The 27,523-nt window shown below is 35.2% G+C and overlaps 1 protein-coding gene across 2 annotated transcripts; it reads left to right on the top strand.

The window, feature by feature from the left end:
• Nucleotides 1-318: 318 nt before the first annotated feature.
• On the top strand, nt 319-26,847 carry LOC131526118 (uncharacterized). Of its 2 annotated transcripts, none has more exons than XM_058754229.1 (4): nt 319-448; nt 25,359-25,399; nt 25,766-26,053; nt 26,262-26,847. In XM_058754229.1, coding segments are annotated over exons 1-4 (621 nt in total). In that variant the 5' UTR covers nt 319-446; the 3' UTR covers nt 26,552-26,847. The 2 variants fall into 2 exon arrangements, with proteins under 2 accessions (XP_058610212.1, XP_058610211.1); XM_058754228.1 differs by lacking the exon at nt 319-448 and adding an exon at nt 24,159-24,212.
• Nucleotides 26,848-27,523: the final 676 nt, after the last annotated feature.

Raw genomic sequence — 27,523 nt, 5'->3', positions numbered from 1 at the left:
AAACACAGTTTACTCCATAAGATTATGTTAATGCAAAACATATGCTGGCAGCTTCAAAAAAGACACCAAGTGTGAACATAGCCTCAGACTCCATTTTCAATTTCATTAATCTCACAATGACAGCTCTCTTCTCGCACCGTTGCTACGCGACAGGAGCGGTAATCTGGAACAGGAAGTCCTGCGAAGGCTAGACTCTGAGCCTCCTTCGAAGGACCCTAAGGTGCGTCCCAAATCGCATACTTATGCACTATTATATGACGTTTTGTAGTATACATAGTGCGAGTAGTGTGTTCACACTGAAAATGAGTGCATAGTGCATAAGTACATAGTGTACAAGTGCATAGTGTACAGTGTGTCATTTGGGACGCAGCTCTAGTCTACGAAGTGGGACACAGCTGAAGTTTTACTCCTTTGATTGTGTTTTTCCTGCGTGTGCGTAACTGACCATGTAAGTGCCTTTTTTTGATATTTAAATATTATTTTGTATGACTTAAATTTGGCCTAAAATGTGTTTATTTTCATTCTTGCTATATTTATTGTTTAGTCATGTGCTTCAGTTAGTATTTAAATATTTAAACTCTGTATTTCTGTTCAGTTGTAGAAACCACACACACACACATATACGCACAAAACCTCTGATTACATTTTATTACTTATTGATTATTTCTCTAAATTTGTAATGTTTTCAACTATTAATCATTTTTTTAAAATTTAAAGAAAGCAGTGCTAATCTTATAGTATTCAACACTGATTACTGGAATAATGTAATAATTATAGTTAGGTTTTATTTATTTTTTTAAATCATGCATTTTTATCATGTAACATCCATACGTTACATATTCATGCAAAATGCAAAAGTAAAAGTTTTTTGTTTTTATTTGAAGAAATGATTTATTTCTTATTTCTACATGAACCTCTTTTGTGTAAAACTCTACAGTGTAGCCTAGGGGTGCAACAGATCGTAGATCACGCATGTGATTCAAGGATTAACTATGGTTAACTAAATTCTATTTTTTGTTTTTGTTTTTGTAACCACTCAGAAACAGAAAAATAATTCATCTTCAGCTATTGTACATAACACATCATGACTACACCATTTCATTTTAAAAGTGGAAAGATCATTTGTGACATTATAATAATTAAAGTCAATCAGTATTCTTGCTTTGAGTAAAGACCTAAATGTCATAACCACATCATCATTACACCCTTGCTCTAGTTTACTTTTCCTACTCTTATAAATCACCAATTTAGCTTGCATGCCCAAGAATAAAATTCAGTAATTGAAACACAATACGTTTTTTTCTGTGCATACTTAAAACCAAAAATAAATGTTTCAGGATGGAAACTCTCATTGAACTTGTCCCACATTTCTTGAACCAACACAAATAAAGGTTTAAGCCTAAAACAGTACATAAAAGCATGAAAAACTGTTTCTTTTTGAAAACAGAACGGACAACCAGAGTTAATCTTAGAATCCAAAACAGAAATAAAAGAATTAACCGCAATGGCTCCATGAAGAATTCTCCATTGCAAATCTCCTTTTCTTTTTGATAATGGTGGCTTATATAACACTCTCCATTCAGGTTTCACATCATCACATAATTTAAAGACTGAACGCCATGGGGTATCAATTCTTTTGTCAAGTTTTTTCTTATTAAGGATAAGAACACACATTTTATACAAATCTTTTCCCGTGCAAGAAAAAAAAGGATCTTCCTTGTTCTAATAAAATACCTGAACATTCTTCAAAGAACGGTTGGATTGTCAAACGGGGAATATTATTCCATGAAAAAAAGTCCTCCAAAATCAGCTTCTCTTCACTTGTAAAGGCCACTGTCAGTTTAGTTAAAAACCGATTAATTGAGCGAATAGATCGGAGTCCCAGTCTTTTTGCTACAGCCTCTGTTTCCTTAAAATGAGGTCCAGTTAGAGACAGTAACTGATCTAAAACAAAAACTCCTGAATTCTGTAGCACCTTGCTGAATCCCGGTAAAAAAGTGGAAGAAATTTCCAATCTTGCCTTGCAGATCAAAGGCTCCCTTAATAACCAGTAAATGGAATGAAAATTCTCCATATTTTGAATGTGAAAAAAAAAAAAAACTCTTTAAAAACATTCTGATAAAAAAGAGGCAGGTGTGAGAGGTTCAAACATTTGGAGTCCATCAAGAAAAGGGATCTATCCAGAGCAAAGTTTCCAACAGTATGTAGTATACTGCAACTGATAGCCCTCCAGCTTACATTGACTGGTCCATCTAAAAGTCTTTGTAGAAAATGTAACCGGAAAGTTGCAATCCTGCTCTGTAAATGAATTAAACCTTGACCACCTTCTTCTTTAGGTAGATACAGTATGCTCTGCACTGTAAAAAAAAATCTGTTAAATTTACGGAAAAATACCGGCAGCTGTGGTTGCCAGAATTTTACCGTGAAAAATACGGTAGCTAAATTTTAGGATTTACAGAACTGTTTAAATTTACAGTGAAAAACCGTATCTCATTAACTGATACAATGTTAATACACAAACCTTTCAGTTAACTCATTTTATTTGCAGAAACCGACTACGCTTAAATTATCCAACTGCCATTTGTTTATAAACTAATATTTGTAATGTTTATGTAATGTGAGCATAAGAGTATTGAGAACTATTTTGTTTAAGTCCTTGAAGAAAATCTTACTGATTTATGCAAAGTCATCAATTCAACTCAAATCTCTTGCAAATAACAGCAGCACACATACATACACGATCAAAACTAACAAAAACATTCTCATTACATCAGTAACTACACAGTTACTGCCTTTAAACAAAGCAACATGCAGCATAACACCAGTGTCTCTCTGTCCGTGCTTGACTTAAACACAGGCTCTACTCTCCAGCACAATGGTGAACCACAAAACACAACAGGAAGTTGACTGTTAGGTTTTACAGTATTTTGCTGTTTATTTGTCTTGATTTTACGGTGAAATACCGGCAGCTGTGGTTGCCAGTAATCTACTGTTTTTTACAGTTTGCTTCCGTAAATTAAATTTAAGGTATATTTCTGTTAAAATTACATTTCACAGTATGTTTTGTAATCTCACAAATTTAACCCCTTTAATCCCACAGCAAAATCCTCAGTTTTAAAGAGCACTTCTATGTGTCCACACTACAGAGTGTTGAAGTAACACTGAAGCAGTGATGAATTAATGAGAGAATTAAGTGACTAATTAAATTAGGATTGAGCTTTATTGATGAACACCTGCTGTTAACAAGTAGAATCATTGAAGGAACGAGAAACAAGAGCAGAGAAATAAAACTTACAGCTAAAGCCAAGATGAAATCAACTGAAATAAAACACATGAAATCTCTCAAGATTTCAGAAGAGGGTGATTAAACAACTCCACACCAGCATCTTATTACTAACCACTTTTACATGTATGTCATATGTGTACAAAAGCTCTTATTGAGATTTTAGTTGTTGTACTTTCATTTGAAGTCACCATATTGGCGATCAGTGGGTGCTTTAGTTGGGATCTTGAATCGTGACTCTTTAACATTGGTTTTTGTTTGGTTGCTTTAATTAGCTGTTTATTAAGCACAGTTTTTAAAGCAAAAACACCAAAAGAATCTATCATCATCTGGAGACTGATGTTTGTGATGTCAAAACCATCATGATCTATTTTAATTCATTGATTAACCCATGTTAAGTCTCTTATTAAACATGTAATATGTTAATTGCACCATTGATACTACAGTAATCAAATGTTGTGAAACAGCTCTAACCAGAATATGCACAAATGAATGTATTGAACTACGGCATAACTTAAACACACACATACATCAGCAATCAGCGTATGAATCTCAAAATTGGTGACAATCAAAAATGATATAAAAATTTTAAAAATGGTTCAACTCTGAACATCACAAAACAGTTTACTGAAAAGTAACAACAAAAACAACACCAAAATAAAAGCAAATAAAGAAAATATTAAGAATATTCAGCTGCATAATTTATTCATGCTGCAGTGCATGCTGGAAGTTTTGTACTGGCACCCAGCATGCTTTGCGGCATGAATTGTATTTTTTTATTATTAATAGTCACCATTGTTGAGGTTCATGTGCTGATTCCTGATGTGTGTGTTTCTAAATGGTGCTGTAACTCTGCAGGTTTTGTGAATAAAAGGTTTTTAAATTCTTTCATGGTTTGTCAGCTTAATTTGCAGAGTAATATTACTACCACTAACAATGTGAAAATAATTACAAATCACCCATATTGTTTGACACTAACTGATGATGACCACCGCTTTTAAGTTTTAACCAAAACTACTTAACTACACTTTCGCTTGGCTTTTCTTGTCGTAACAAATGTGCTTTACAAACACAGTTATAACAGCTAAAGAAAAACTAACCTTAAAGAGTCAAGGGTCAAGAGCATAACTAAAGCAAACACCGATCACCAAGATGGTGAGGTCAAACAAAACATTTGAAATAAAATATAAACCTCTGTTAATTCATAGATATCTGACAGAAATGAAGTCAAACTTAGTAATGAGTGGAGCTGGTGATGCTGTTTGTGGAGTTGTTTAATCATCCTCTGCTGTTTTATTTCAGTTGATTTCATTTAAGGCTGTGGCTGTAGTTTTGTTTCTTGTTCTTTCCTTCAGTGATTGTGTTTGTTAACAGCAGGTGTTCATCAGTGTCTGAATTCACTCATATGTTCTCAATAACGCTGTCTAGTGGACTATATAGTGAAGTAATGTAGGACTAGTGATGAGGGTGTAGGGAGTGGTTTCAGACACAGTCTATGAGTGTCGACTCTGAGGCTACTTTCTCGAAAACAAAGGTTAGATCTATTACAGTTATTCACTGTATATAGTAAGGAAACTTACTCTTAATCATTTAACAGGTTATTACTGTGGTATTTTACAGTTTTTTACTGTTAAAATCACAATCATTTTTTACAGTGTGTGGGATCCAATGAAGTTTATCCCAAAAGAAATCAACAAAAACCGCTTGGATTTCAGCCAGCAATTTTGCAGGGTGATCAATACATGCCAGTCTATGCCATAAAAGTGAGGCAACCAAGTTATTAACAATAAGTGTTCTTCCTCTAAAGGACATGTTGGGTAAAAGCCATTTCCATTTGTCTAGCCGACCTCTAACTTTTTGTAACATTCCATCCCAGTTTTTTTGTGAAACACTATCATCCCCTAAAAACAGTCCCAGATATCTAATTCCCCATTTACTCCAACATAAACTTTCGGGTACAATAGGTTTTCCATCATTCCAAACTCCCAATAACAAAGCATCACTTTTTTTCCAATTAACTTTTGCAGAAGACCATTTTCCAAATTCCTCTATTAATTTCGATAAAACATGTATATCCTCTTGTTTATTGATTATTATCATAACGTCATCAGCATATGCTGATAAACAAACTTAAAATCACAATGTGGTACTCTTAACCCATCCAAACTTTTCCTAATTTTTTGGAGTAGTGGTTCAATACCAATAGAATATAACATACCTGACAAAGAACATCCTTGTCTAATTCCCCTGCTAACCTTGAATGGAGCACATAAGCCACCATTAATCTTAATTACACTCTCGATGTCACTATAAAGAATTTTTAGCATACTTAAAAAATGTCATGGAAACCAAAGGCTTCCATAGTATTCCACAAATATGAATGTTCCACTCTATCAAAAGCTTTTTCTTGGTCTAGAGACAACAAACCGCATTTGATATCAAATAGTTTAGAAACCTGTATAATGTCCCTAATAAAATAAATATTATCAAAAATGGACCTACTAGGTACACAGTAAGACTGATCCGCGTGGATCACCTGTCCCATTACCTTAGCCAACCTAATTGCCAATGTTTTTGAAAGTAATTTATAGTCACTACATAAAAGTGAGACCGGCCTTCAATTTTTAATCTCAGTGAGATCTACTTTTTTTGGGAGAAGAGTAACCACTGCTCTTCGGCAGCTCAACGGCAACCCACCCTTCAATAAGCTGTCATTGAACACCTCCAGCAGATCAACTCCTATCTCTGACCCAAACTTTTTCAGGAACTCAACCGCCCACATAGCAATTGTCATCTGGCCCACACTGTAAAAAATGATTGTGATTTTAACAGTAAAAAACTGCAAAATACCACAGTAATAACCTGTTAAATGATTAAGAGTAAGTTTCCTTACTATATACAGTGAATAACTGTAATGGATCTAACCTTTGTTTTCGAGAAAGTAGCCTCAGAGTCGACATTCATAGACTGTGTCTGAAACCACTCCCTACACCCTCATTCACTAGTCCTACATTACTTCACTATATAGTCCACTAGACAGAGTGATTGAGAACATATGAGTGAATTCAGACACTGATGAACACCTGCTGTTAACAAACACAATCACTGAAGGAAAGAACAAGAAACAAAACTACGACTGACATACAGCCACAGCCTTAAATGAAATAAACTGAAATAAAACAGCAGAGGATGATTAAACAACTCCACAAACAGCATCACCAGCTCCACTTATTACTAACCAGTTTGACTTCATTTCTGTCAGATATCTACAAATTAACAGAGGTTTATATTTTATTTCAAATGTTTTGTTTTATCTCACCATTTTGGCGATCAGTGGTTGCTTTAGTTATGCTCTTGACCCTTGACTCTTTAAGGTTAGTTTTTTCTTTGGCTGTTATAACTGTGTTTGTAAAGCACATTAATTATGACAAGAAAAGCCAAGAGAGTTTGTAGTTTTGGTTAAAACTTAAAAGTGGTGGTCATCTTCTAATTACCTGAATCACTGATCTCAGCTAGTGTTGAACAATATGGGTGATTTGTAACTTTGTTGTTTATGGTAGTAATATTACTTGACAAGTTAAGCTGACACACCATTTTGAAAGAATTTAAAAACCTTTTATGCACAAAACCTTCAGAGTTACAGCACCATCTAAAAACACACAGACATCAGGAATCAGCACATGAACCTCAACAATGGTGACTATTAATAATAAAAAAAACAATTCATGCTGCAAAGCATGCTGGGTCCCAGTACAAAACTCCCAGCATGCACTGCAGCATGAATAAATTATGCAGCAGAATGTTCTTAATATTTTCTTTATTTGCTTTTATTTTGGTGTTGTTTTTGTTGTTACTTTTCAGTAAACTGTTTTGTGATGTTCAGAGTTGAACCGTTTTTTAAATTTTTTAATATAGTTTTTGATTGTCACCAATGTTGAGATTCATACGCTGATTGCTGATGTCTGTGTGTGTTTAATTTCTGCCGTAGTTCAATATATTTATTTGTGCATATTCTGGTTAGAACTGTTTCACAACATTTGATTACTGTATAAATTAGTGCAATTAACATATCACTTTTAACAAGAGACTTAACACAAGACAATCAGTGAATTAAACTACACCATGATGGTTTTGACATCACAAACATCAGTCTCCGATGACGACAGATTAACTTGGTGTTTTTGCTTTAAAAACTGTGCTTAATAAACACAGCTAATTAAAAGCAACCAAACAAAAACCAACATTAAAGAGTCACGATTCAAGATCCCAACTAAAGCACCCACTGATCGCCAATATGGTGACTTCAAATGAAAGTACAACAACTAAAATCTCAATAAGAGCTTTTGTGCACATATGACATAAATAAAGTAAAAGTGGTTAGTAATAAGATGCTGTTTGTGGAGTTGTTTAATCACCCTCTTCTGAAATCTTGAGAGATTTCATGTGTTTTATTTCAGTTGATTTCATCTTGGCTTTAGCTGTAAGTTTTGTTTCTCTTTTGTTTCTCGTTCCTTCAATGGTTCTACTTGTTAACAGCAGGTGTTCATCAATAAAGCTCAATCCTAATTTAATTAGTCACTTAATTCTCTCATTAATTCATCACTGCTTCAGTGTTACTTCAGCACTCTGTAGTGTGGACACATAGAAGTGCTCTTTAAAACTGAGGATTTTGCTGTGGGATTAAAGGGGTTAAATGTGTGAGATGACAAAACATTCTGTGGAACGTAATTTTAACAGAAATATACCGTAAATTTAATTTACGGAACAAACTGTAAAAAACAGTAGATTACTGGCAACCACAGCTGCCGGTATTTCACCGTAAAATCAAGAAAATAAACAGCAAAATACTGTAAAGCCTAACAGTCAACTTCCTGTTGTGTTTTGTGGGTCACCATTGTGCTGGAGAGTAGAGCCTGTGTTTAAGTCAAGGACGGACAGATAGACACTGATGTTATGCTGCATGTTGCTTTGTTGAAAGGCAGTTACTGATGTAATGAGAATGTTCTTGCTAGTTTTAATCACGCACATGTGTGTGCTGCTGTTATTTGCAAGAGTTTTGAGTTGAATTGATGACTTTGCATAAATCAGTAAAATTTTCTTTTGCTTAACAAAATAGTTCTCAGTACTCTTATGCTCACATTACATAAACATTATAAATATTAGTTTATAAACAAATGGCAGTTGGATAATTTAAGCGTAGTCGGTTTCTGCAAATAAATGATTTAACTGAAAGGTTTGTGTATTAACATTGTATCAGTTAATGAGATACGGTTTTCACTGTAAATTTAAACAGTTCTGTAAATCCTAAAATGTTGCTACCGTCTTTTCACGGTAAAATTCTGGCAACCACAGCTGCGGTATTTTCCGTAAATTGAACAGATTTTTTACAGTGCACACTGTAAAAAATCTGTTAAATTTACGGAAAAATACCGCAGCTGTGGTTGCCAGAATTTTACCGTGAAAATACGGTAGCTAAATTTTAGGATTTACAGAACTGTTTAAATTTACAGTGAAAAACCGTATCTCATTAACTGATACAATGTTAATAAACAAACCTTTCAGTTAAGTCATTTTATTTGCAGAAACCGATTACGCTTAAATTATCCAACTGCCATTTGTTTATAAACTAATATTTATAATGTTTATGCAATGTGAGCATAAGAGTATTGAGAACTATTTTGTTTAAGTCCATGAAGAAAATCTTACCTACCTACATTGGGGTCTTTTAAAAGAAATTTGAAACTGCATTTATTAGAAATAGCTTTTGATTGATCTCATTGTGTTTATAATATTGGGGTTCGTTACCTTATGATGTTTGTTTTATTTGTTTTCTTATTTCCTTTGTGTTTTTGTCTTTCTGTGATATGGTCCTCTTTGTATTAGCTGTTACTGTAAAGCACATTGGTCAACCTTGTGTTGTTTTAATTGTGCTATATAAATAAATAAAGCAAACAAACAAACAAACAACTCAAATCTCTTGCAAATAACAGCAGCACACATACATGACCAAAACTAACAAAGATATTCTCATTACATCAGTAACTACACAGTTACTGCCTTTAAATAAAGCAACATGCAGCATAACATCAGTGTCCCTCTCTCCGTCCTTGACTTAAGCACAGGCTCTACTCTCCAGCACAATGGTGACCCACAAAACACAACAGGAAGTTGACTGTTAGGTTTTACAGTATTTTGCTGTTTTTTTGTCTTGATTTTACGGTGAAATACCGGCAGCTGTGGTTGCCAGTAATCTACTGTTTTTTTTCAGTTTGCTTCCGTAAATTAAATTTACGGTATATTTCTGTTGAAATTACATTTCACAGTATGTTTTGTAATCTCACAAATTTAACCCCTTTAATCCCACAGCAAAATCCTCCGTTTTAAAGAGCACTTCTATTTGTCCACACTACAGAGTGTTGAAGTAACACTGAAGCAGTGATGAATTAATGAGAGAATTAAGTGACTAATTAAATTAGGATTGATCTTTATTGATGAACACCTGCTGTTAACAAGTAGAATCATTGAAGGAACGAGAAACAAGAGCAGAGAAACAAAACTTACAGCTAAAGCCAAGATGAAATCAACTGAAATAAAACACATGAAATCTCTCAAGATTTCAGAAGAGGGTGATTAAACAACTCCACAAACAGCATCTTATTACTAACCACTTTTACTTTATTATGTCATATGTGTACAAAAGCTCTTATTGAGATTTTAGGTGTTGTACTTTCATTTGAAGTCACCATATTGGCGATCAGTGGGTGCTTTAGTTGGGTTCTTGAATCGTGTCTCTTCAATGTTGGTTTTTGTTTGGTTGCTTTGATTAGCTGTGTTTATTAAGCACAGTTTTTAAAACAAAAACACCAAACGACTCTATCGTCATCATCTGGAGACTGATGATTGTGATGTCAAAACCAACATGATCTGGTTTAATTCATTGATTATCCCGTGTTAAGTCTCTTATTAAACATGTAATATGTTAATTGCACCATTGATACTGCAGTAATCAAATGTTGTGAAACAGCTCTAACCAGAATATGCACAAATTAATGTATTGAACTACGGCAGAACTTAAACACACACAGACATCAGCAATCGGCATATGAATCTCAAAATTGGTGACAATCAAACATTTAAAAAAAAACAGTTCAAATCTGAACATCACAAAACAGTCTACTGAAAAGTAACAACAAAAACAACACCAAAATAAAAGCAAATAAAGAAAATATTAAGAACATTCAGCTGCATAATTTATTCATGCTGCAGTGCATGCTGGGAGTTTTGTACTGGCACCCAGCATGCTTTGCGCCATGAATTCTTTTTTATTTTTATTATTAATAGTCACCATTGTTGAGGTTCATGTGCTGATTCTTGATGTCTGTGTGTTTCTAAATGGTGCTGTAACTCTGAAGGTTTTGTGAATAAAAGGTTTTTAAATTCTTTCATGGTTTGTCAGCTTAATTTGTAGAGTAATATTACTACCATAAACAATGTGAAAATAATTACAAATCACTCATATTGTTTGACACGAACTGGTGATGACCACCGCTTTTAAGTTTTAACCAAAACTACTTAACTACAATTCCTCTTGGCTTTTCTTGTCATAACAAATGTACGTCACAAACACAGTTATAATAGCCAAAGAAAAACTAACCTTAAACAGTCAAGGGTCAAGAGCATAACTAAAGCAAACACCGATCACCAAGATGGTGAGGTCAAACAAAACATTTGAAATAAAATATAAACCTCTGTTAATTCGTAGATATCTGACAGAAATGAAGTCAAACTGGTTAGTAATAAGTGGAGCTGGTGATGCTGTTTGTGGACTTGTTTAATCATCCTCTGCTGTTTTATTTCAGTTGATTTCATTTAAGGCTGTGGCTGTAGTTTTGTTTCTTGTTCTTTCCTTCAGTGATTGTGTTTGTTAACAGCAGGTGTTCATCAGTGTCTGAATTCACTCATATGTTCTCAATCACTCTGTCTAGTGGACTATATAGTGAAGTAATGTAGGACTAGTGAATGAGGGTGTAGGGAGTGGTTTCAGACACAGTCTATGAGTGTCGACTCTGAGGCTACTTTCTCGAAAACAAAGGTTAGATCTATTACAGTTATTCACTGTATTTAGTAAGGAAACTTACTCTTAATCATTTAACAGGTTATTACTGTGGTATTTTACAGTTTTTTACTGTTAAAATCACAATCATTTTTTACAGTGCAGTAATCTACTGTTTTTTATATTTACGGTATATTTCTGTTAAAATTAAGTTTCACAGTGTGTTTTCATCTCACACATTTTACCCTTTTAATCCCACAGCAAAATCCTCAGTTTTAAAGAGCACTTATATGTGTCCACACTACAGAGCTTTGAAGTTAATGAGAATTGACTAATTAAATGAGGATTGAGCTTTAGTGATGAACACCTGCTGTTATCAAGTAGAATCACTGAAGGAAAGAGAAACAAGAGCAGAGAAACAAAACTTACAGCCAAAGCCAAAGATGAAATCAACTGAAATAAAACACATTAAATCTCTCAAGATCTCAGCAGAGGGTGATTAAACAACTCCACAAACAGCATCACCAGCTTCTTATTATTAACCACTTTGACTTTATTTCTGTCATATGTGAACAAAAGCTCTTATTGAGATTTTAGGTGTTGTGCTTTCATTTGAAGTCACCATATTGGCGATCAGTGGTTGCTTTAGTTGGGCTCATGAACCTTGGCATTTTTACATTAGCTTTTATTTAGTTGGTTTGATTAGCTGTTTCTTAGGCGCAGTTTTTAAAGCAAGAAAAACTGAAAGAATCTGTGATGAGAAAAGTTTTATCATCATGATCCAGTCTAATTTACTGGTCTTACCCAATGTTTAGTTTCTTATTAAATATGTGATATGTTAATACACTTAAATTGCACCAACAGCAATGAAATGTTGTTAAACAGTTAAGCACAATATGCACAAATAAACGTATTGAACAACGGCAGAATTTAAACACACACAGACATCAACAATCAGCATATGAATCTCAAAATTGGTGACAAATTACAAAAAAAATAAAACAGACACTCGTCTACTGAAAAGTCACAACCAAAACAACACCAAAATGAAAGCAAATAAAGAAAATAGTAAGAACATTCAGCTGCATAATTTATTCATGCTGCAACGCATGACTTTTGCTGGATTCCTGATGTCTGTGTGTCTAAATGGTGCAGTAGCTCTGAAAGTTTTGTGTATAAAATATTTTTTTTTCATTCATAGTTTATGAATTTATCTTGTGGAGTAATATAACTACCATAAACAATGTAAAATTAACTACAAATCACCCATATCGTTTGAGATTAACGAATCAGGTCAAGAGCCCAACAAAAGCAACCACTGATCGCCAAAATGGTGAGATAAAACAAAACATTTGAAATAAAATATAAACCTGTTAATTCGTAGATATATGACAGAAATGAAGTCAAACTGGTTAGTAATAAGTGGAGCTGGTGATGCTGTTTGTGGAGTTGTTTAATCATCCTCTGCTGTTTTATTTCAGTTGATTTCATTTAAGGCTGTGGCTGTATATCAGTTGTAGTTTTGTTTCTTGTTCTTTCTTTCAGTGATTGTGTTTGTTAACAGCAGGTGTTCATCAGTGTCTGAATTCACTCATACGTTCTCAATCACTCTGTCTAGTGGACTATATAGTGCAGTAACGTAGGACTAGTGAAGGGTGTGGTTTCAGACACAGTCTATGAATGTCGATTCTTGAAAACAAAGGTTAGATCTATTACAGTTATTCACTATATATAGTAAAAACACGTACTGTTAATCATTTAACAGGTTTTTACTGTGGCATTTTTACAGTCTTTTAACGATAAAATCACGATAATTTTTTACTGTGTGGGGTCAAGGCATCAAGAGCCACCACACACAGACGTGTCAAGGAATTTGGCTACAGTTGTTGTATTCCTCTTGTTAAGCCACTCCTGAACCACAGACAACGTCCTCCTTAAAGAGAGAACACAAAGAGAGACACCAGTCTGGATCCGTAATCCTTATCTGTTCCGGATCCGCGGCGCTGTGCAAGTGGACTCCGATACGGACCTGTTTTGCAGATCCGTTCCGGAGTCTGTGGAACCTCCGGGGCGGATCCGATCCGGAGTAATTTTGCTATCTGGGTGGGCTAAGGAGAAGAAGAACTGGACTGTTTCCCAGTGGTCCAAAGTCCTCTTTTCAGACGAGAGCAAGTTTTGTTCATTTGGAAACCAAGGTCCTAGAGTCTGGAGGAATGGTGGAGAAGCTCATAGCCCAAGTTGCTTGAAGTCCAGTGTTAAGTTTCCACAGTCTGTGATGATTTGGGGTGCAATGTCATCTGCTGGTGTTGCTCCATTGTGTTTTTTTGAAAACCAAAGTCACTGCATCCGTTTACCAAGAAATTTTGGAGCACTTCATGCTTCCTTCTGCTGACCAGCTTTTTAAAGATTCTGATTTCATTTTCCAGCAGGATTTGGCACCTGCCCACACTGCCAAAAGCATCAAAAGCTGGTTAAATGACCACCCAGTCAACAATTTGATCTCACAGTGATGTCACCATGAGCTCACAGGATACTCGTGATGAGGTAACAATGTGAGGTAACAGTGAGCTAAAAGTGTAACCTCACAGCGCCCTCACTGTGTGCTCATACTAATGTGAGGTCAAAGTGCACTCACTGTACAGAGACTAGGTACCCAGCATGCATTGCAGCATGAAGCTTTTGATTGTCACCATTGTTGAGATTCATACACTGATTATTGATGTCTCTCTTTGTTTTTAAATGACACAGTAGTTCAAAATGTTTGTGTTTTATCATGCTTTTAAAATTCTTCATAAGCTATTATGACACTGCTGTGTCCTATTCTGTAGCTATTATTAAAAACTTTACATTATTAACTCCTCACGGAGACTGTATACTGAATCTAGGTGATGGTCGCACTGTTATCATCAGTAACAAACCAATATCACCTGGTTGCAGTCTCTTTTTGGTTTTCCTTGCCATAACAAATGTGCTTTACAAACACAGTTACAGCAGCCCCAAAAAAAAATATTGTTATAAAATCAAGGGTCAAGAGCCCAACTAAAGCAAACACTAATCACCACGATGGTAACGTCAAACAAAACAATAAAACATCATCATCTAAATCTGTTAATTCTCAATAAGTGCTTTTGTAGATGTCTGACAGAAATAAGAACCCCGCACATCTTTTTGAGTTCACAATGAGCTCATATATTACTCACACTGTGAGTATCACCGTATGAGAATGGTGTGATGTCACTGTGATCATCACGTAATCTCATGTGTTGACTGGGCATGGTGTCGGTGTGCTTGACTGGCCAGCAAACTCACCAGACCTGAACCCCACAGATAATCTATGGGGTATTGTCAAGAGGAAAATGAGAAACAAGAGACCAAAAAATGCAGATGAGTTGAAGGCCACTGTCAAAGCAACGTGATCTCACAGAATTCCGTGTAATGTTCACGGACTTAATTAACCTCCGAATCTGTGGTGGCATCACGGAATCGCCGAAAATTCCGTGATGGGCTCACAGAAGTGATACCAATGTAAGTCAGTGACAGGCATCAGCCGTGCTCCACGCACGGAAACCCTTAGCATCAATATGCCGACGCGATACTGGGACATTTATCGTCATTATTGTTCAGAACTGGGTAGGTTTAGGGTAGGGGTGGGGTCAGGTACTCCAGTGAAAGTATAACTGCATCGGAGTCACTCTTTTTACGTTGAATAGTGAATCCGTGCATGGACCACGGCTGATGCCTTCTGTGAGCCCATCACGGAATTTTCGGCGATTCTGTGATGCCACCACAGATTCGGAGGTTAATTAAGTCCGTGAACATTACACGGAATTCTGTGAGATCAGGTTGGTCAAAGAAACCTGGGCTTCCGTATCACCTCAGCAGTGCCACAAACTGATCACTTCCATGCCACACCGAATTGAGGCAGTAATTAAAGCAAAAGGATCCCCTACCAAGTATTGAGTACATATACAGTAAATAAACATACTTTCCAGAACGTCAACAATTCACTAAAAATGATTTTTTTTATTGGTCTTATGAAGTATTCTAATTTGTTGAGATGTGAATTGGTGGCTTTTTGTTAAATGTGAGCCAAAATCATCACAGTTAAAAGAACCAAAGACTTAAACTACTTCAGTCTTTGTGCATTGAATTTATTCAATACATGAGTTTCACAATTTGAGTTGTATTACTGAAATAAATGAACTTTTCCACGACATTCTAATTTATTGAGATGCACCTGTATTACTCATTACTAGTTACTTCTTTAAAAAGTAATATTGTTACTTTACTTATTACTTTCTGGCAACAGTAATTAGTTACACTAGTTACATTACTTTTTCTTCAAACCTCACAGAACTTGTAACTGTGAAGAAAAGAGAAACATAAGAACTACTACAACTGACTTCAGCCATAGCCTTAGATGAAATCAACTGAAATAAAATACATTAAATCTCTCAAAATCTGATTAAACAACCCCACAAACAGCATCACCAGCTCCACTTATTAATAACCAGACTGGCTTTATTTCTGTCAGACATCTACAGAAGATCTTATTGAGAATTAACTAAGGTCTAGCTCAGGGTTCCTCAAATCTTACCCTGGAGGTCCAAGCCACTGCAGAGTTTAGCTCCAACCCTAATCAAACTCACCTGTCTGTGATTTTCTAATGATCCTGAAGACATTGACTAGCATGTTCAGGTGTGTTTGATTAGGGTTACAACTAAACTCTGCAGGAATGTGGATCTCGTGGTCCCGATTTGAGGATCCCTGGTTTAGATGTTGATTTATTGTTTCATTTGAAGTAACCATGTTAGAGATCAGTGTCTGCTTTAGTTGGGCTCTTGACCCTTGATTTCAGTGTTAGTCGTTTTTTTTTCTCTGGTTGATGTAACCATGTTTTTCTCAAACATATTTCTTACAACTCAAAAACCCAGAGAAAATGATCAGTAGTTGGTTGTTATATATTTATGATGACAATCATCTATTACTGAGCTGAGCTCATTGAGAATGAACATAGACTCATTGTGTGTCTTATCTCTGGTTGAATGAACGTATTGATTATAGTAAAAGTGACTCTAAGAGCCAGTGGTTCTGTGACAGTCAGTTAATGTAAAGGACTTTCTAAACAGTTTGTCCACAAAAAGTTTTAATTTACAGAAGCAATTAGACTCACACAGACATCAAGAATCAGCTTATAAACCTCAACAATGGTGACCATTAAAAAAATATAATAATAATTTTGCAATGCATGCTGGGTACTAGCATAGTACAAAATTCATCCATGGCTCCCAGCATGCATTGCTGAATGTTTTTTTTTATTTAATTTTTTTAATAGTCACTATTGTTGAGGTTCACAAGCTGATTCTTGATGTCGGTGTGAGTTTAATTGCTACTACAGAGTAAACCTTTCTGTGGACAAATTGTTTGGAAAGTCCTTTCTATTAACTGATTGTCACAGAACCAATGGCTCTTAGAATCACCTTTACTAAAATCAATACGTCATCCGTTTAATCAGAGATTAGACACACAATGAGTCTATGTTTACTCTCAGTGAGATCAGGGGTGTGTTCCCCAAAGCAGGTTATGTGACGTACCTGGATATGTTTGAGAATAAGTGAGTGGATAATCTTAGCAACTTGTTCTCTGAAGATAACCTGCTCCAGAGCAGGTTATGTTGCAGGATTAGTTCACTTCAGCGCTATCAGAGCATGTGTGATCTACTAACGAGCCTTCAGTGGGTGTGACAGATAGCGCACAATATTATATATTATTACAATACTGCCTACTATACAGGTGCTGGTCATATAATTAGAATATCATGAAAAAGTTGATTTGTTTCACTAATTCCATTCAAAAAGTAAAACTTGTATATTATATACATTCACTACACACAGACTGATATATTTCAAATGTTTATTTCTTTTAATTTTGATGATTAGAGCTTACAGCTCATGAAAGTCAAATATCAGTATCTCAAAATATTAGAATATTACTTAAGACCAATACAAAGAAAGGATTTTTAGAAGTCTTGGCCAAATGAAAAGTATGAAAATGAAAAGTATGAGCATGTACAGCACTCAATACTTAGTTGGAGCTCCTGAATTACTGCAGCAATGCGGCGTGGCATGGAGTCGATCAGTCTGTGGCACTGCTCAGGTGTTATGAGAGCCCAGGTTGCTCTGATAGTGGCCTTCAGCTCATCTGCATTGTTGGGTCTGGTGTCTCTCATCTTCCTCTTGACAATACCGCATAGATTCTCTATGGGGTTCAGGTCAGGCGAGTTTGCTGGCCAATCAAGCACAGTAACACTATGGTCATTGAACCAGCTTTTGGTACCTTTGGCAGTGTGGGCAGGTGCCAAGTCCTGCTGGAAAATGAAATCAGCATCTCCATAAAGCTTGTCAACAGAAGGAAGCATGAAGTGCTCTAAAATTTCCTAGTAGATTTTAGATGCGCTTGCCCGATCTGCAGACCAACCTGTTTTAATTATTGGGGATTTTAATTCTTGTGACTTATCTGAATACCTGACTACACTTCAACAGTATGTGGACTGCCCTACCCGCTTAAATCGAACTATTGATCGCTGCTATGGAAATATCACCAATGCTTATAAAGCGGTTTGCAGACCGTTTTGAAGAGACTAATTGGGACATTTTTTTTTCAGTCATGTCAGGATGCCGATGAACTCACAGACACTATTACGTCGTATATTAAATTTTGTTAAGATTCTGTATCTGAAACTAAAACTGTGAAAATTTTTCCTAATAACAAGCCTTGGGTATCTAGACAGCTGAAAATGCGTCTTAATGAAAGGAAGGTTGCTTTTTGCTCAGGAAATACAGAATTACTGTGTGTGAAAAGGAGACAGTTGAGGGGGTAAATTCTCAAAGCAAAATTTGATTTTAAAATGAAAATTGAGAGTAATTTTTTAACAGGTAATGTCAGACAGGCTTGGAAGGGACTAAATACACTAATGTGCAGGTCAAATAAAAAAGATAATAGTTTGGTCAGAAATTGTCAAACCTTTATTAATGATTTGAATAATGTTTTATTGTAGATTCGACACAGTGGAAGGTCAGATAGAATGCGATGAGATATGTAAAAATCTTAGTGTAGAGAAATCTATAGTTATTAAGGAGACATATGTTATTGCAAGTCTTAGAAAACTAAAGTCATATAAGACCACTGGCCCGGATGGTCTTAAAGCTTGTCTTCTTAAAGAATGTGCTCCTCAATTAAAGGGAGTTTTTACAAGGCTATTTTAATTTCTCTTGGACAAAAGTGCAGTGCCAAAATTATGGAAATACTCAGTGATTCAACCTGTGGCAAAAAAAACAGGTGCAAGTATGCCAAATGATTATCGACCTATTGCAATAACTTCTATATTATGCAAAACTATGGAGCGAGTTTTAGCTAATAATTTAACTTTAAGTGTGGTCTCTAAGCAAGATCCACTTCAGTTTGCATATAAGAGAAATAGAGGCACAGATGATGCTGTACTGACTCTTCTTAATACAGTTACTAAACATCTTACAAATCCTAAAGGATACGCTAGGATTTTATTTGTAGATTTTAGTTCAGCTTTTAATTCAATGAAGACACATCTTCTTTTAAAAAGGTTAGTGGATCTTGATATTAATCAAGGGCTCGTCCTCTGGATTAGAAATTTTCTCTCTTGTCGTCCACAAAGAGTTTGTGTTAGAGGGGTGATGTCTGATGTGCTCTTTGTGAGTAATGGTTGCCCACAAGGTTGTGTTCTTTCCCCTGTGCTGTTTTCTATTTTTACTAATGAATTTACAATTAATGAGGAAAATTTCAGATTATTTAAATATGCTGATGATATGGCTCTGGTTGGCCTGTTGGACAAAACAAATCATGCATATGATCTGGCCTACCTGACCCACATTAAGGCTCTTGAAACTTGGTGTTGCTCTAGCCAATTAGAAATTAATGTTGCCAAGACTAAAGAATGAATTATGTGTACAAAACGAGATGTGATATGTGAGCCGATTTCACTTGAGAGTCAACAAGTTGAAATTGTGGAACATTTTAAGTATCTCGGATCAGTTTTGGATTCTCAGTTGAGTTTTGCTGATAATTCAGAGTACATTTTTAAAAGATGCTCTCAGCGACTCTTTCTTCTCAGACAGCTCAGTGGTCTTGGTGTTAGTAAGCACATTTTGGAACTTGTGTATATATCTATTGTTGAAAGTGTTTTAACTTTTCATCTTTCTGTCTGGTATGAGCATCTAAATTGCAGACTCAAGAACAAACTTTCCATAATTGTATCCTTGGCAAATAAAATAATTGGCAGGCCTCAGAATCAACTAACACAACTTTACGTGGAAAGGACAAAGGCGGCGGCGAGAGTTATTCTTGCAGATGGCTCTCATCCTCTTTTTAGCCAGTTTGAGCTCTTGAAGTCAGGTAGACGTTATAGAGTTCCCCTAGCAAATAAAAATGTGTATAAGAGGTCCTTTATCCCCAATGCAATTAGAATTATTAATTCAGCAACTTTTTAATTAAGCAGTGTGTAAGGCTTGAATTGCATCCATTTTTTCTTTGTGTTGTGTGTGTAACGTGACTAGTTATTGTGATTTTATTCTATTTGTATGTTGTTATTAATTTTGTTGTGTTGGTGAGCCAAAGACAATTTTCCACTCAGGTGGACAATAAAGTTGTACATTAAACATTAAACATTAAACATTAGATGGCTGCGTTGACTGTGGACTTCAGAAAACACAGTGGACCAACACCAGCAGATGACATGGCAGCCCAAATCATCACTGACGGTGGAAACTTCACACTGGACTTCAAGCAACATGGATTCTGTGCCTCTCGACTCTTCCTTCAGACTCTGGGACCTTGATTTCCAAATGAAATATAAAATTTACTTTCATCTGAACAGAGGACTTTGGACCACTGAGCAACAGTCCAGTTCTTTTTCTCCACAGCCCAGTTAAGATGCTTCTGACGTTGTCTCTGGTTCAGAAGTGGCTTGGTAGCCCTTTTCCTGAAGACGTCTGAGCGTGGTGACTCTTGATGCACTGACTCCAGCTTCAGTTCTCTCCTTGTGAAGCTCTCACAAGTGTTTGAATCGGCTTTGCTTGACTGTATTCTCAAGCTTGCGGTCATCCCTGTTGCTTGTGCACCTTTTCCTACCCAAATTCTTCTTTCCAGTCAACTTTGCATTTAATATGCTTTGATACAGCACTCTGTAAACAGCCACACCTTTCAGTAATGACCTTCTGTGACTTACCCTCTTTGTGGAGGGTGTCAATGTTCGTCTTCTGGATCATTGCCAAGTCAGCAGTCTTCCCCATTATTGTGGTTTCAAAGAACAAGAGATACCCAGAATTTATACGGTAGAGATGGTCATTTAGTCAAACTCAAATGTAAATATTCTAATATTTTGAGACACTGATTTTTGACTTTCATGAGCTGTAAGCTCTAATCATCAAAATTAAAAGAAATAAACATTTGAAATATATCAGTCTGTGTAATGAATGAATATAATATACAAGTTTCACTTTTGAATGGAATTAGTGAAATAAATCAACTTTTGATGATATTCTTATTATATGACCAGCACCTGTATATATACCTGTGTATGTATATATATATATATATATATATATATATATATATATGTATGCTATTTTAATGATAAAGCGCTAATATAAGTAATAAATAAGGTTAGCCTATATATTGCTCTAATATGGTTATTATATTTTATTGGCATATATAACAGTTATCTGTATAAATTATAAAACACTATTATGACAAGGTAATGTTTAATTTATTATATTAGCCTATATATATATATTTATTACATTTTATATTATCATCTCACACGGCATTTTCTATAATGTATTTCTATAATAAAAATACATATCTGATATGACTTAATATATAATTAGCATCAAACAAACAATATAATTCTTATTCTCAAGAATTAAAGATTAAAACGGGAAAAAAATAAAAATGATTGCAAAACCATCAATTAGGAGGCGATATGCACTATGCATAAGGCCTATATGACCTTTGAACAGAAGAAGAAGAAAGAAGCAGTATGGCATGCTTATTCTTAGCGTCCGTTTCCATCGTGACTCGTCAATTCATCGCATACTCTGAGTTGGATGAACTTACTCCCGGATGTGTTTTTGGAGCCACATACCTCAAGTAAGCAAGGTTTGGGGTTAATCAACAAAAAGTTCAGGGTTTATCTGACAGTAAGTTAACTACGCTTTCTAACAATCAACTACTGACTATTTTCTCTGGGCTTTTGAGTTATAACAAACATGTTTGAAAAACACATAGTTACAACAGCCAGAGAAAAAGAGATGAACAAGAAAACTACTAACACAGAAGTCAAGGGTCATGAGCCCAACTAAAGCACACACTGATCTCCATGATGGTGGCATCATTTTAACCAATAAAACTTTCTGACCCCTGCACTATCCACCTCTGTTTAAAGCTACAACTAGAGGTACAAAATCGTACCCTTCAGGGTACCACCCCAGTGACGGCCACTTGTACCTTAAAAGGTACAGATTTGTACCTTTTTTTCTGAGAGTGTATAAGGTACAATTTAGTCAGCAGAGGTACATATTTGCCTTTGAAAGGTACATACTGCAAAGGTACAGATGCGCACCCATGTGAAAGGGTACAACGGGTGTACCCTTAAGGGTACTGCCCCCAGTGACAAGCTATTGTACCCCTGAAGGTACAAATTTTGCACATTTTTTCTGACGGTGTAGCTGCTGCATTTTGAACCAGCTGGAGTGTGTTTATTAAACGTGCAAAGCAACCACCCAATAAAGCATTACAGTAATCTAGCCTCGAGGTCATGAACGCATGAATTAACGTTTCTGCATTTGACATTGTGAGCTTAGTATTATATTGCTGAAATAATGGGGTTGATTATCAAGGGAATGGATAATGATTTAAAAACTTTAACTAGTTTACTTCAGCTAATTTACCAGTTGATGTTATCCCCGTTACGATAGCAATCACAAAAAAAGCCTCCGACTGGAATGTATTGCAGATGACATGATCCAGACCACAAACTAGAAAATAATGATAACACAAAAGCAGTAATTGAAAATACTGTTTGGGTAACTTAACTCAATAAAATGTGTACATAATGCAGCATAATTTGCTTTGGATTAAAGCATCTGGCAAATGCATTAACAATGTTTTTTCTCTGGTTGCTGTAACTGTGTGTTTCTGAAGCACATTTGTTACAGCAAAACCTGCAATAAAAATTCTGATCAGATGAAGTGGTTTACATCCTGATGATGGTCTAGTTGATCGTATAGTGGCCTGACTCACTAACCTCATCAGAAATATCTGAACATGTTAAATTTATTAACTTCATTTTGTTGTGGTGTTACAATTTTATTGCTTGAAATATGGCCCTGCTTTGATATTTTAAGAGTTGCAAGATATTTTGAAGAAATTATTTAGATGAGAGCCCGTAGAGTCACAGACATCAAGAATCTGCATATGAACCGCAACAATGGTAACAATCTACAAAATATTCAGATCAGCTCTGATCATCACAAAACAAGCTTTTTGTTGATTGTCACTATTGTTGAGATTCATGTGCTGATTCTTGATGTTTCTGTGAATCAAAATGCATCCATACAAGACACTTTCTATATAGTGATAAAAAAATGAATCTCTGTCTGTCATAACATCACAAGAACGCTGTCTTTTAAAAACAAGAAACATTAAATGCTAACATACTCTGAAACAATGCTCATGATGTGACTAGATTACTATATGATGACTAACTCATCATCAATAAGTAACAAGGTTTATATGATCAGAGTTTTCGCTAGCAAAGTCACAGCAGCCAGCGAACAAATGATATTATAAAGTAAGTCAGAAGCCCAACTAAAGCAAATACTTATCTCCACAATGGTGATTTCAAACTTTATTATTTTCAATAAAACATCAACATCTAAACCTCTGTTAATTCTCAATAAGAAGTTTTGCATGAAATAAAGTCAGACTGGTTTGTAATAAGTGAAGATGCTGAGATCTAGAGAGATCTGTTAGTGTTTAATGTTCTGTTGCTGACACACGTGACGTTCAATTAATTAATTAATTAGTTAATTTTACAGTGAAGGTGTTTGATTGTAATAATTTATGAAATTCCTGTAAATGAACAGTGTTGTCAGCTTGTTTAAATAAGGAGATTTTACTTTAATTTTAAGGTTTTAGTTTGGCACCCTGTGCTGCCAGTCATTTGACCGTTTTTTGTTTTTTGTTTTTCATTGAAGGTGTTTGATCATAAAAATTCAGGAAATACATGTAAAATAACAGTGTTTGTCAGATTATTTAAATAAGGATATTTTACTTTAATTTTATGGTTTTTGTTTGGCAGCTGTTGCTGCCAGTCATTTGACCATTTTATCATCTAACGGTTTTGTTATTTTATTAATTACAGATTATTTTTGTAATTTTACATACATTTGTTTGTAATTTAAGAAAACAGAAAATGTACTGTGTAAAAATACAGTAGATTTTCTGTATTAAAAATGTGAATTATTGTAATTTGTCATTAGTGTCATAATCCTTAAAACAACAGCCAATTAGTTCATTCAGAGATAATTTTACAGTTTTCACTGCAATTCAAAATAAAAGAAAACAACCTGAAAAAATCAGTTATTTTCCCTAAAATTACGAATTTTTTTTTTTTTTTACAGTGTAGCTCACGGAGTACGGAAACGGACTTAGGAGACGAGAAGCACCAGATCGAATCCCGTGTAACTACGGTTCGACAAAGCAGTTAAAATCTGTGTAAAAGGAAGTTCAAATGGCACAGTTGCATCAGCTAATCAGTTTTGCATTTGTTAACACTATCAGGTAGGTTTAGGGCTGGATTTGGTGTAGGGCATATTTCCAACACGATAGAGCACTAACCTTTAGCGACAGTCCCCGGATATTTGAATTCTGAACCGCCGCAATACGTATCTGTAGCAACGTAATAAAAAAACAGCAATACGTACCAATATCTACGTAATAAAAACGTGCCAGGGTTCACATATTGAACCTATGTTTTAGCGCCACTTAGTGGACATTTCTATTTGAAACTGCGGCGAAACGTGCAGCAAGGTACGTAAAACGGTGTCGCACAAAAAGTGCGCAGGGGTACGTATTTTTATGAGACCAGGTTGCATTAATATGTGCTTAATTACTACTAATAAATGGCTAATATTCTATTAATATGCATGGTAATTAGCAACTAGTTAAGAGACCTTAAAATAAAGTGTTACCTATTTGTTCTATATTTAATGTAAACACTATGCTTTGGCAATACATTGTAACAATTGTCATGCCAATAAAGCACATATTGAATTGAACTGAATTGAGAGAGAGCGAGAGCGAGAGCGAGAGTGGCGCGATTCAGACAACAGATGGATACATTCACACAAAGTTATGTGAAAATACCCGTTAAGTAAACGGGTAAACATACGTAAAAGGGTAAACTTAAGTAAACATACACAGCTGAGAAAGAAACCGAATGTGTCAGTATTAGGTCCGTGCATTTAGTCTTAAAAAGACAGCAGCCTAGAAATACCTACTTCTGTCTTGTCTACTAATCAAACAACACCACAGCTTTAACAAAGATTAATCTGTACTTAATTTATGCAGTAAGAATTATGTTGTTTTACACTTAATTATTGCATTTCTGCAGCTGAATAGTATATAGCCTATAATTTTATGTTGTATGCTGTTCATCTATGCTTGTAATTTGTACAATTGTTCCTGTTATATTACTGACTTTAATAGTTAAGCTAGTCATTTCTGCTGGGGTACAGAAGTACTTAAAAGCTCACTTTAGTAATAAATGAAAAGCAAACTTTTTTTTTTTGTGTGCTGATCCGGAAAATGATCTGATCCGTGACTCAAAATCTGTAGTATGATCCGAACCGTGAGTTTTGTGATCCGTTGCACGTCTAGTGTAGCCTGTATCAACCACATAAACAGCTTTTCTGTTCTCATCATCAGGCTGAAACTTCTGCTGCTGTTGTGGGTTTTCAATTACAGTGGTGAGTTTTTACAGTATTTTTTCTTTATAATTTGTAACAAATTTAGATTTTATTAGGAGTTATTTTAATATAGTTGATTTTTTTTTTAACCACAGCTAGGTGGCTTTAATTGACATTCATAGGGCGGGTGTTTTAAATGACAAAATAACCTTATATAGTTCACACATTACATGCTTGATAGTATATAAGGGCATAGTGTGCATCAACAAGGACACAAAGGTTTCTGAGTGCACATGTTTCCGTAAGCTGCTTCTCACACAGAGTGTGAGCAGTGAAATTAGTTATTTTTGGCACCTTACTGGGCTCAAATACACACACAGCATTAACACTTTTATTGAATAACTATTAAACTGTCTGTATTTGCAGAAACCATCCCCACACATGTGATGGGAAAAAAGGGAGGCAGCATCATCCTGCCCTGTGAATTTAAGGCCATAGAGATTTTTCATATTCGTTTAAACAGACAGTCAAAACACATACTTGTTTATGAAAATAAATACTGCAGTAAACGAGTATGTAGAAAAGGAGCATGTGACGTCATCATCAAGGATCTGAGACTGAGAGATGCTGGGAAATACATTTTGGAAATCTATTACATTAATGCAAAGTCAGTGCTGGAGCCACAAATCAGGACGTACCAACTTCATATTTACGGTAAAGTCAAAACTGATCAAATTATCTGCATGTGTTTTCTGGTTTTCCTTTAGTAATTGTCTGGTTTTTCATGCAACCAGCAGAGACTCTGAATGGGACAATCTTAATATTTAGATTAATCATCTTTAAATATGAATATTCCAATGACTTTTAAAAATGACTACAACACCATTATAACAATGATTAATGTCTTTCTGTTTCTCCTCAGATGATATTTCTGTGAAAATTGGCGAAAATCTAAAGTTGGATGTTCTGTTGCCAGATGCTCATAAAGTTACGCATCAAAACAAAAGCAGCACAGAATGGAAGAAGGTCTGGAAGAGAGACAGCAAGAAAAGAGTTAGTGGAACACACGGTCGACTGAAGGACAGTAACGGGACTCTGAGCATTAAAGTGTTTACGGATGATGATGCAGGAACATACAGAGTTATGGACTATGACGGAGAAATCTTGATCACAGTGACAGTCACAGATGAGAAAAGTTCAGTGGATGCTTAGAAATGCTATTTTTAAAGTGCACAGCTGAGATTTATTCATCATGATTTGAATAGAAAATTGATGACTAACCTCATATCCTATACGGAATTAAAGGGAAAACTAAACTACATGGATGATGACGAAAAACATACACTGTAAACCCCAACAAGTTAGGGTAACTCAAACTGTTTGTGTAAACCGATTGCCTTAAACATTTAAGTTTTTAAAACTAACAATTATGAGTGCTCTGAACTTATTTCAGTTGAGTTCAGTTAAAGGATTAATTAAGTGCCGATTGAGCATTAGTGCACAGTAAAACCTCCAGTGTTAAATCAACACTCCCAGTGTATATATAATCCACACTCAGAGTGTTAAAAAAGTAACACTGAAGCAGTGTTAAAGTTAATGAGATAATTAGTGTAGTAATTGAGTGATGATTGAGCATTAATGAAGAACACCTGCTGTTAACAAACTGAATCACTGAAAGAAAGATGAAGAACAGAAAAAAAGAGACGAGACGAGCAGAAATACAAGAACTACAGCTGACTTCAGCCACAGCCTTAGAAGAAATCAACACAAGATAAAAGAAGACATTAAATCTCTCAAGATCTCAGCAGAGGATGATTAAACAACTCCATAAACAGCATCACCAGCGTCACACGTTACTAACCAGATTGACTTTAGATGTTGATGTTTTAGTTTTGTTTAAATTACCATTATCGAGGTCAGTGTTTGCTTTTGTTGGGCTCTTGGCCCTTGACTTAAAACATAACAGTTTCTTTGGCTGCTATAACTGCATATTTGTTTAGACATGCTAGTTATGGCATTCGGGTGTTGATGGTTAGACTTCTATAAAGAAATCACCAGCATTTAGTGATTTCTGTAACTGATTTTGTTCAGAGCATGTCATTGATAGATTACTTTTTTTTTAAAATTTTGTTCGCATAAAATACAAAGATTGATCCATCAGTTTTAAGATTAATTTGAAAGACT

This window comes from Onychostoma macrolepis, chromosome 19 (assembly GCF_012432095.1).
Source record: "Onychostoma macrolepis isolate SWU-2019 chromosome 19, ASM1243209v1, whole genome shotgun sequence".
Taxonomy (NCBI): Eukaryota; Metazoa; Chordata; class Actinopteri; order Cypriniformes; family Cyprinidae; genus Onychostoma; species Onychostoma macrolepis.
Note: the sequence above shows the minus strand (reverse complement) of the source record. Positions and strands in the feature narration are given on the sequence as shown.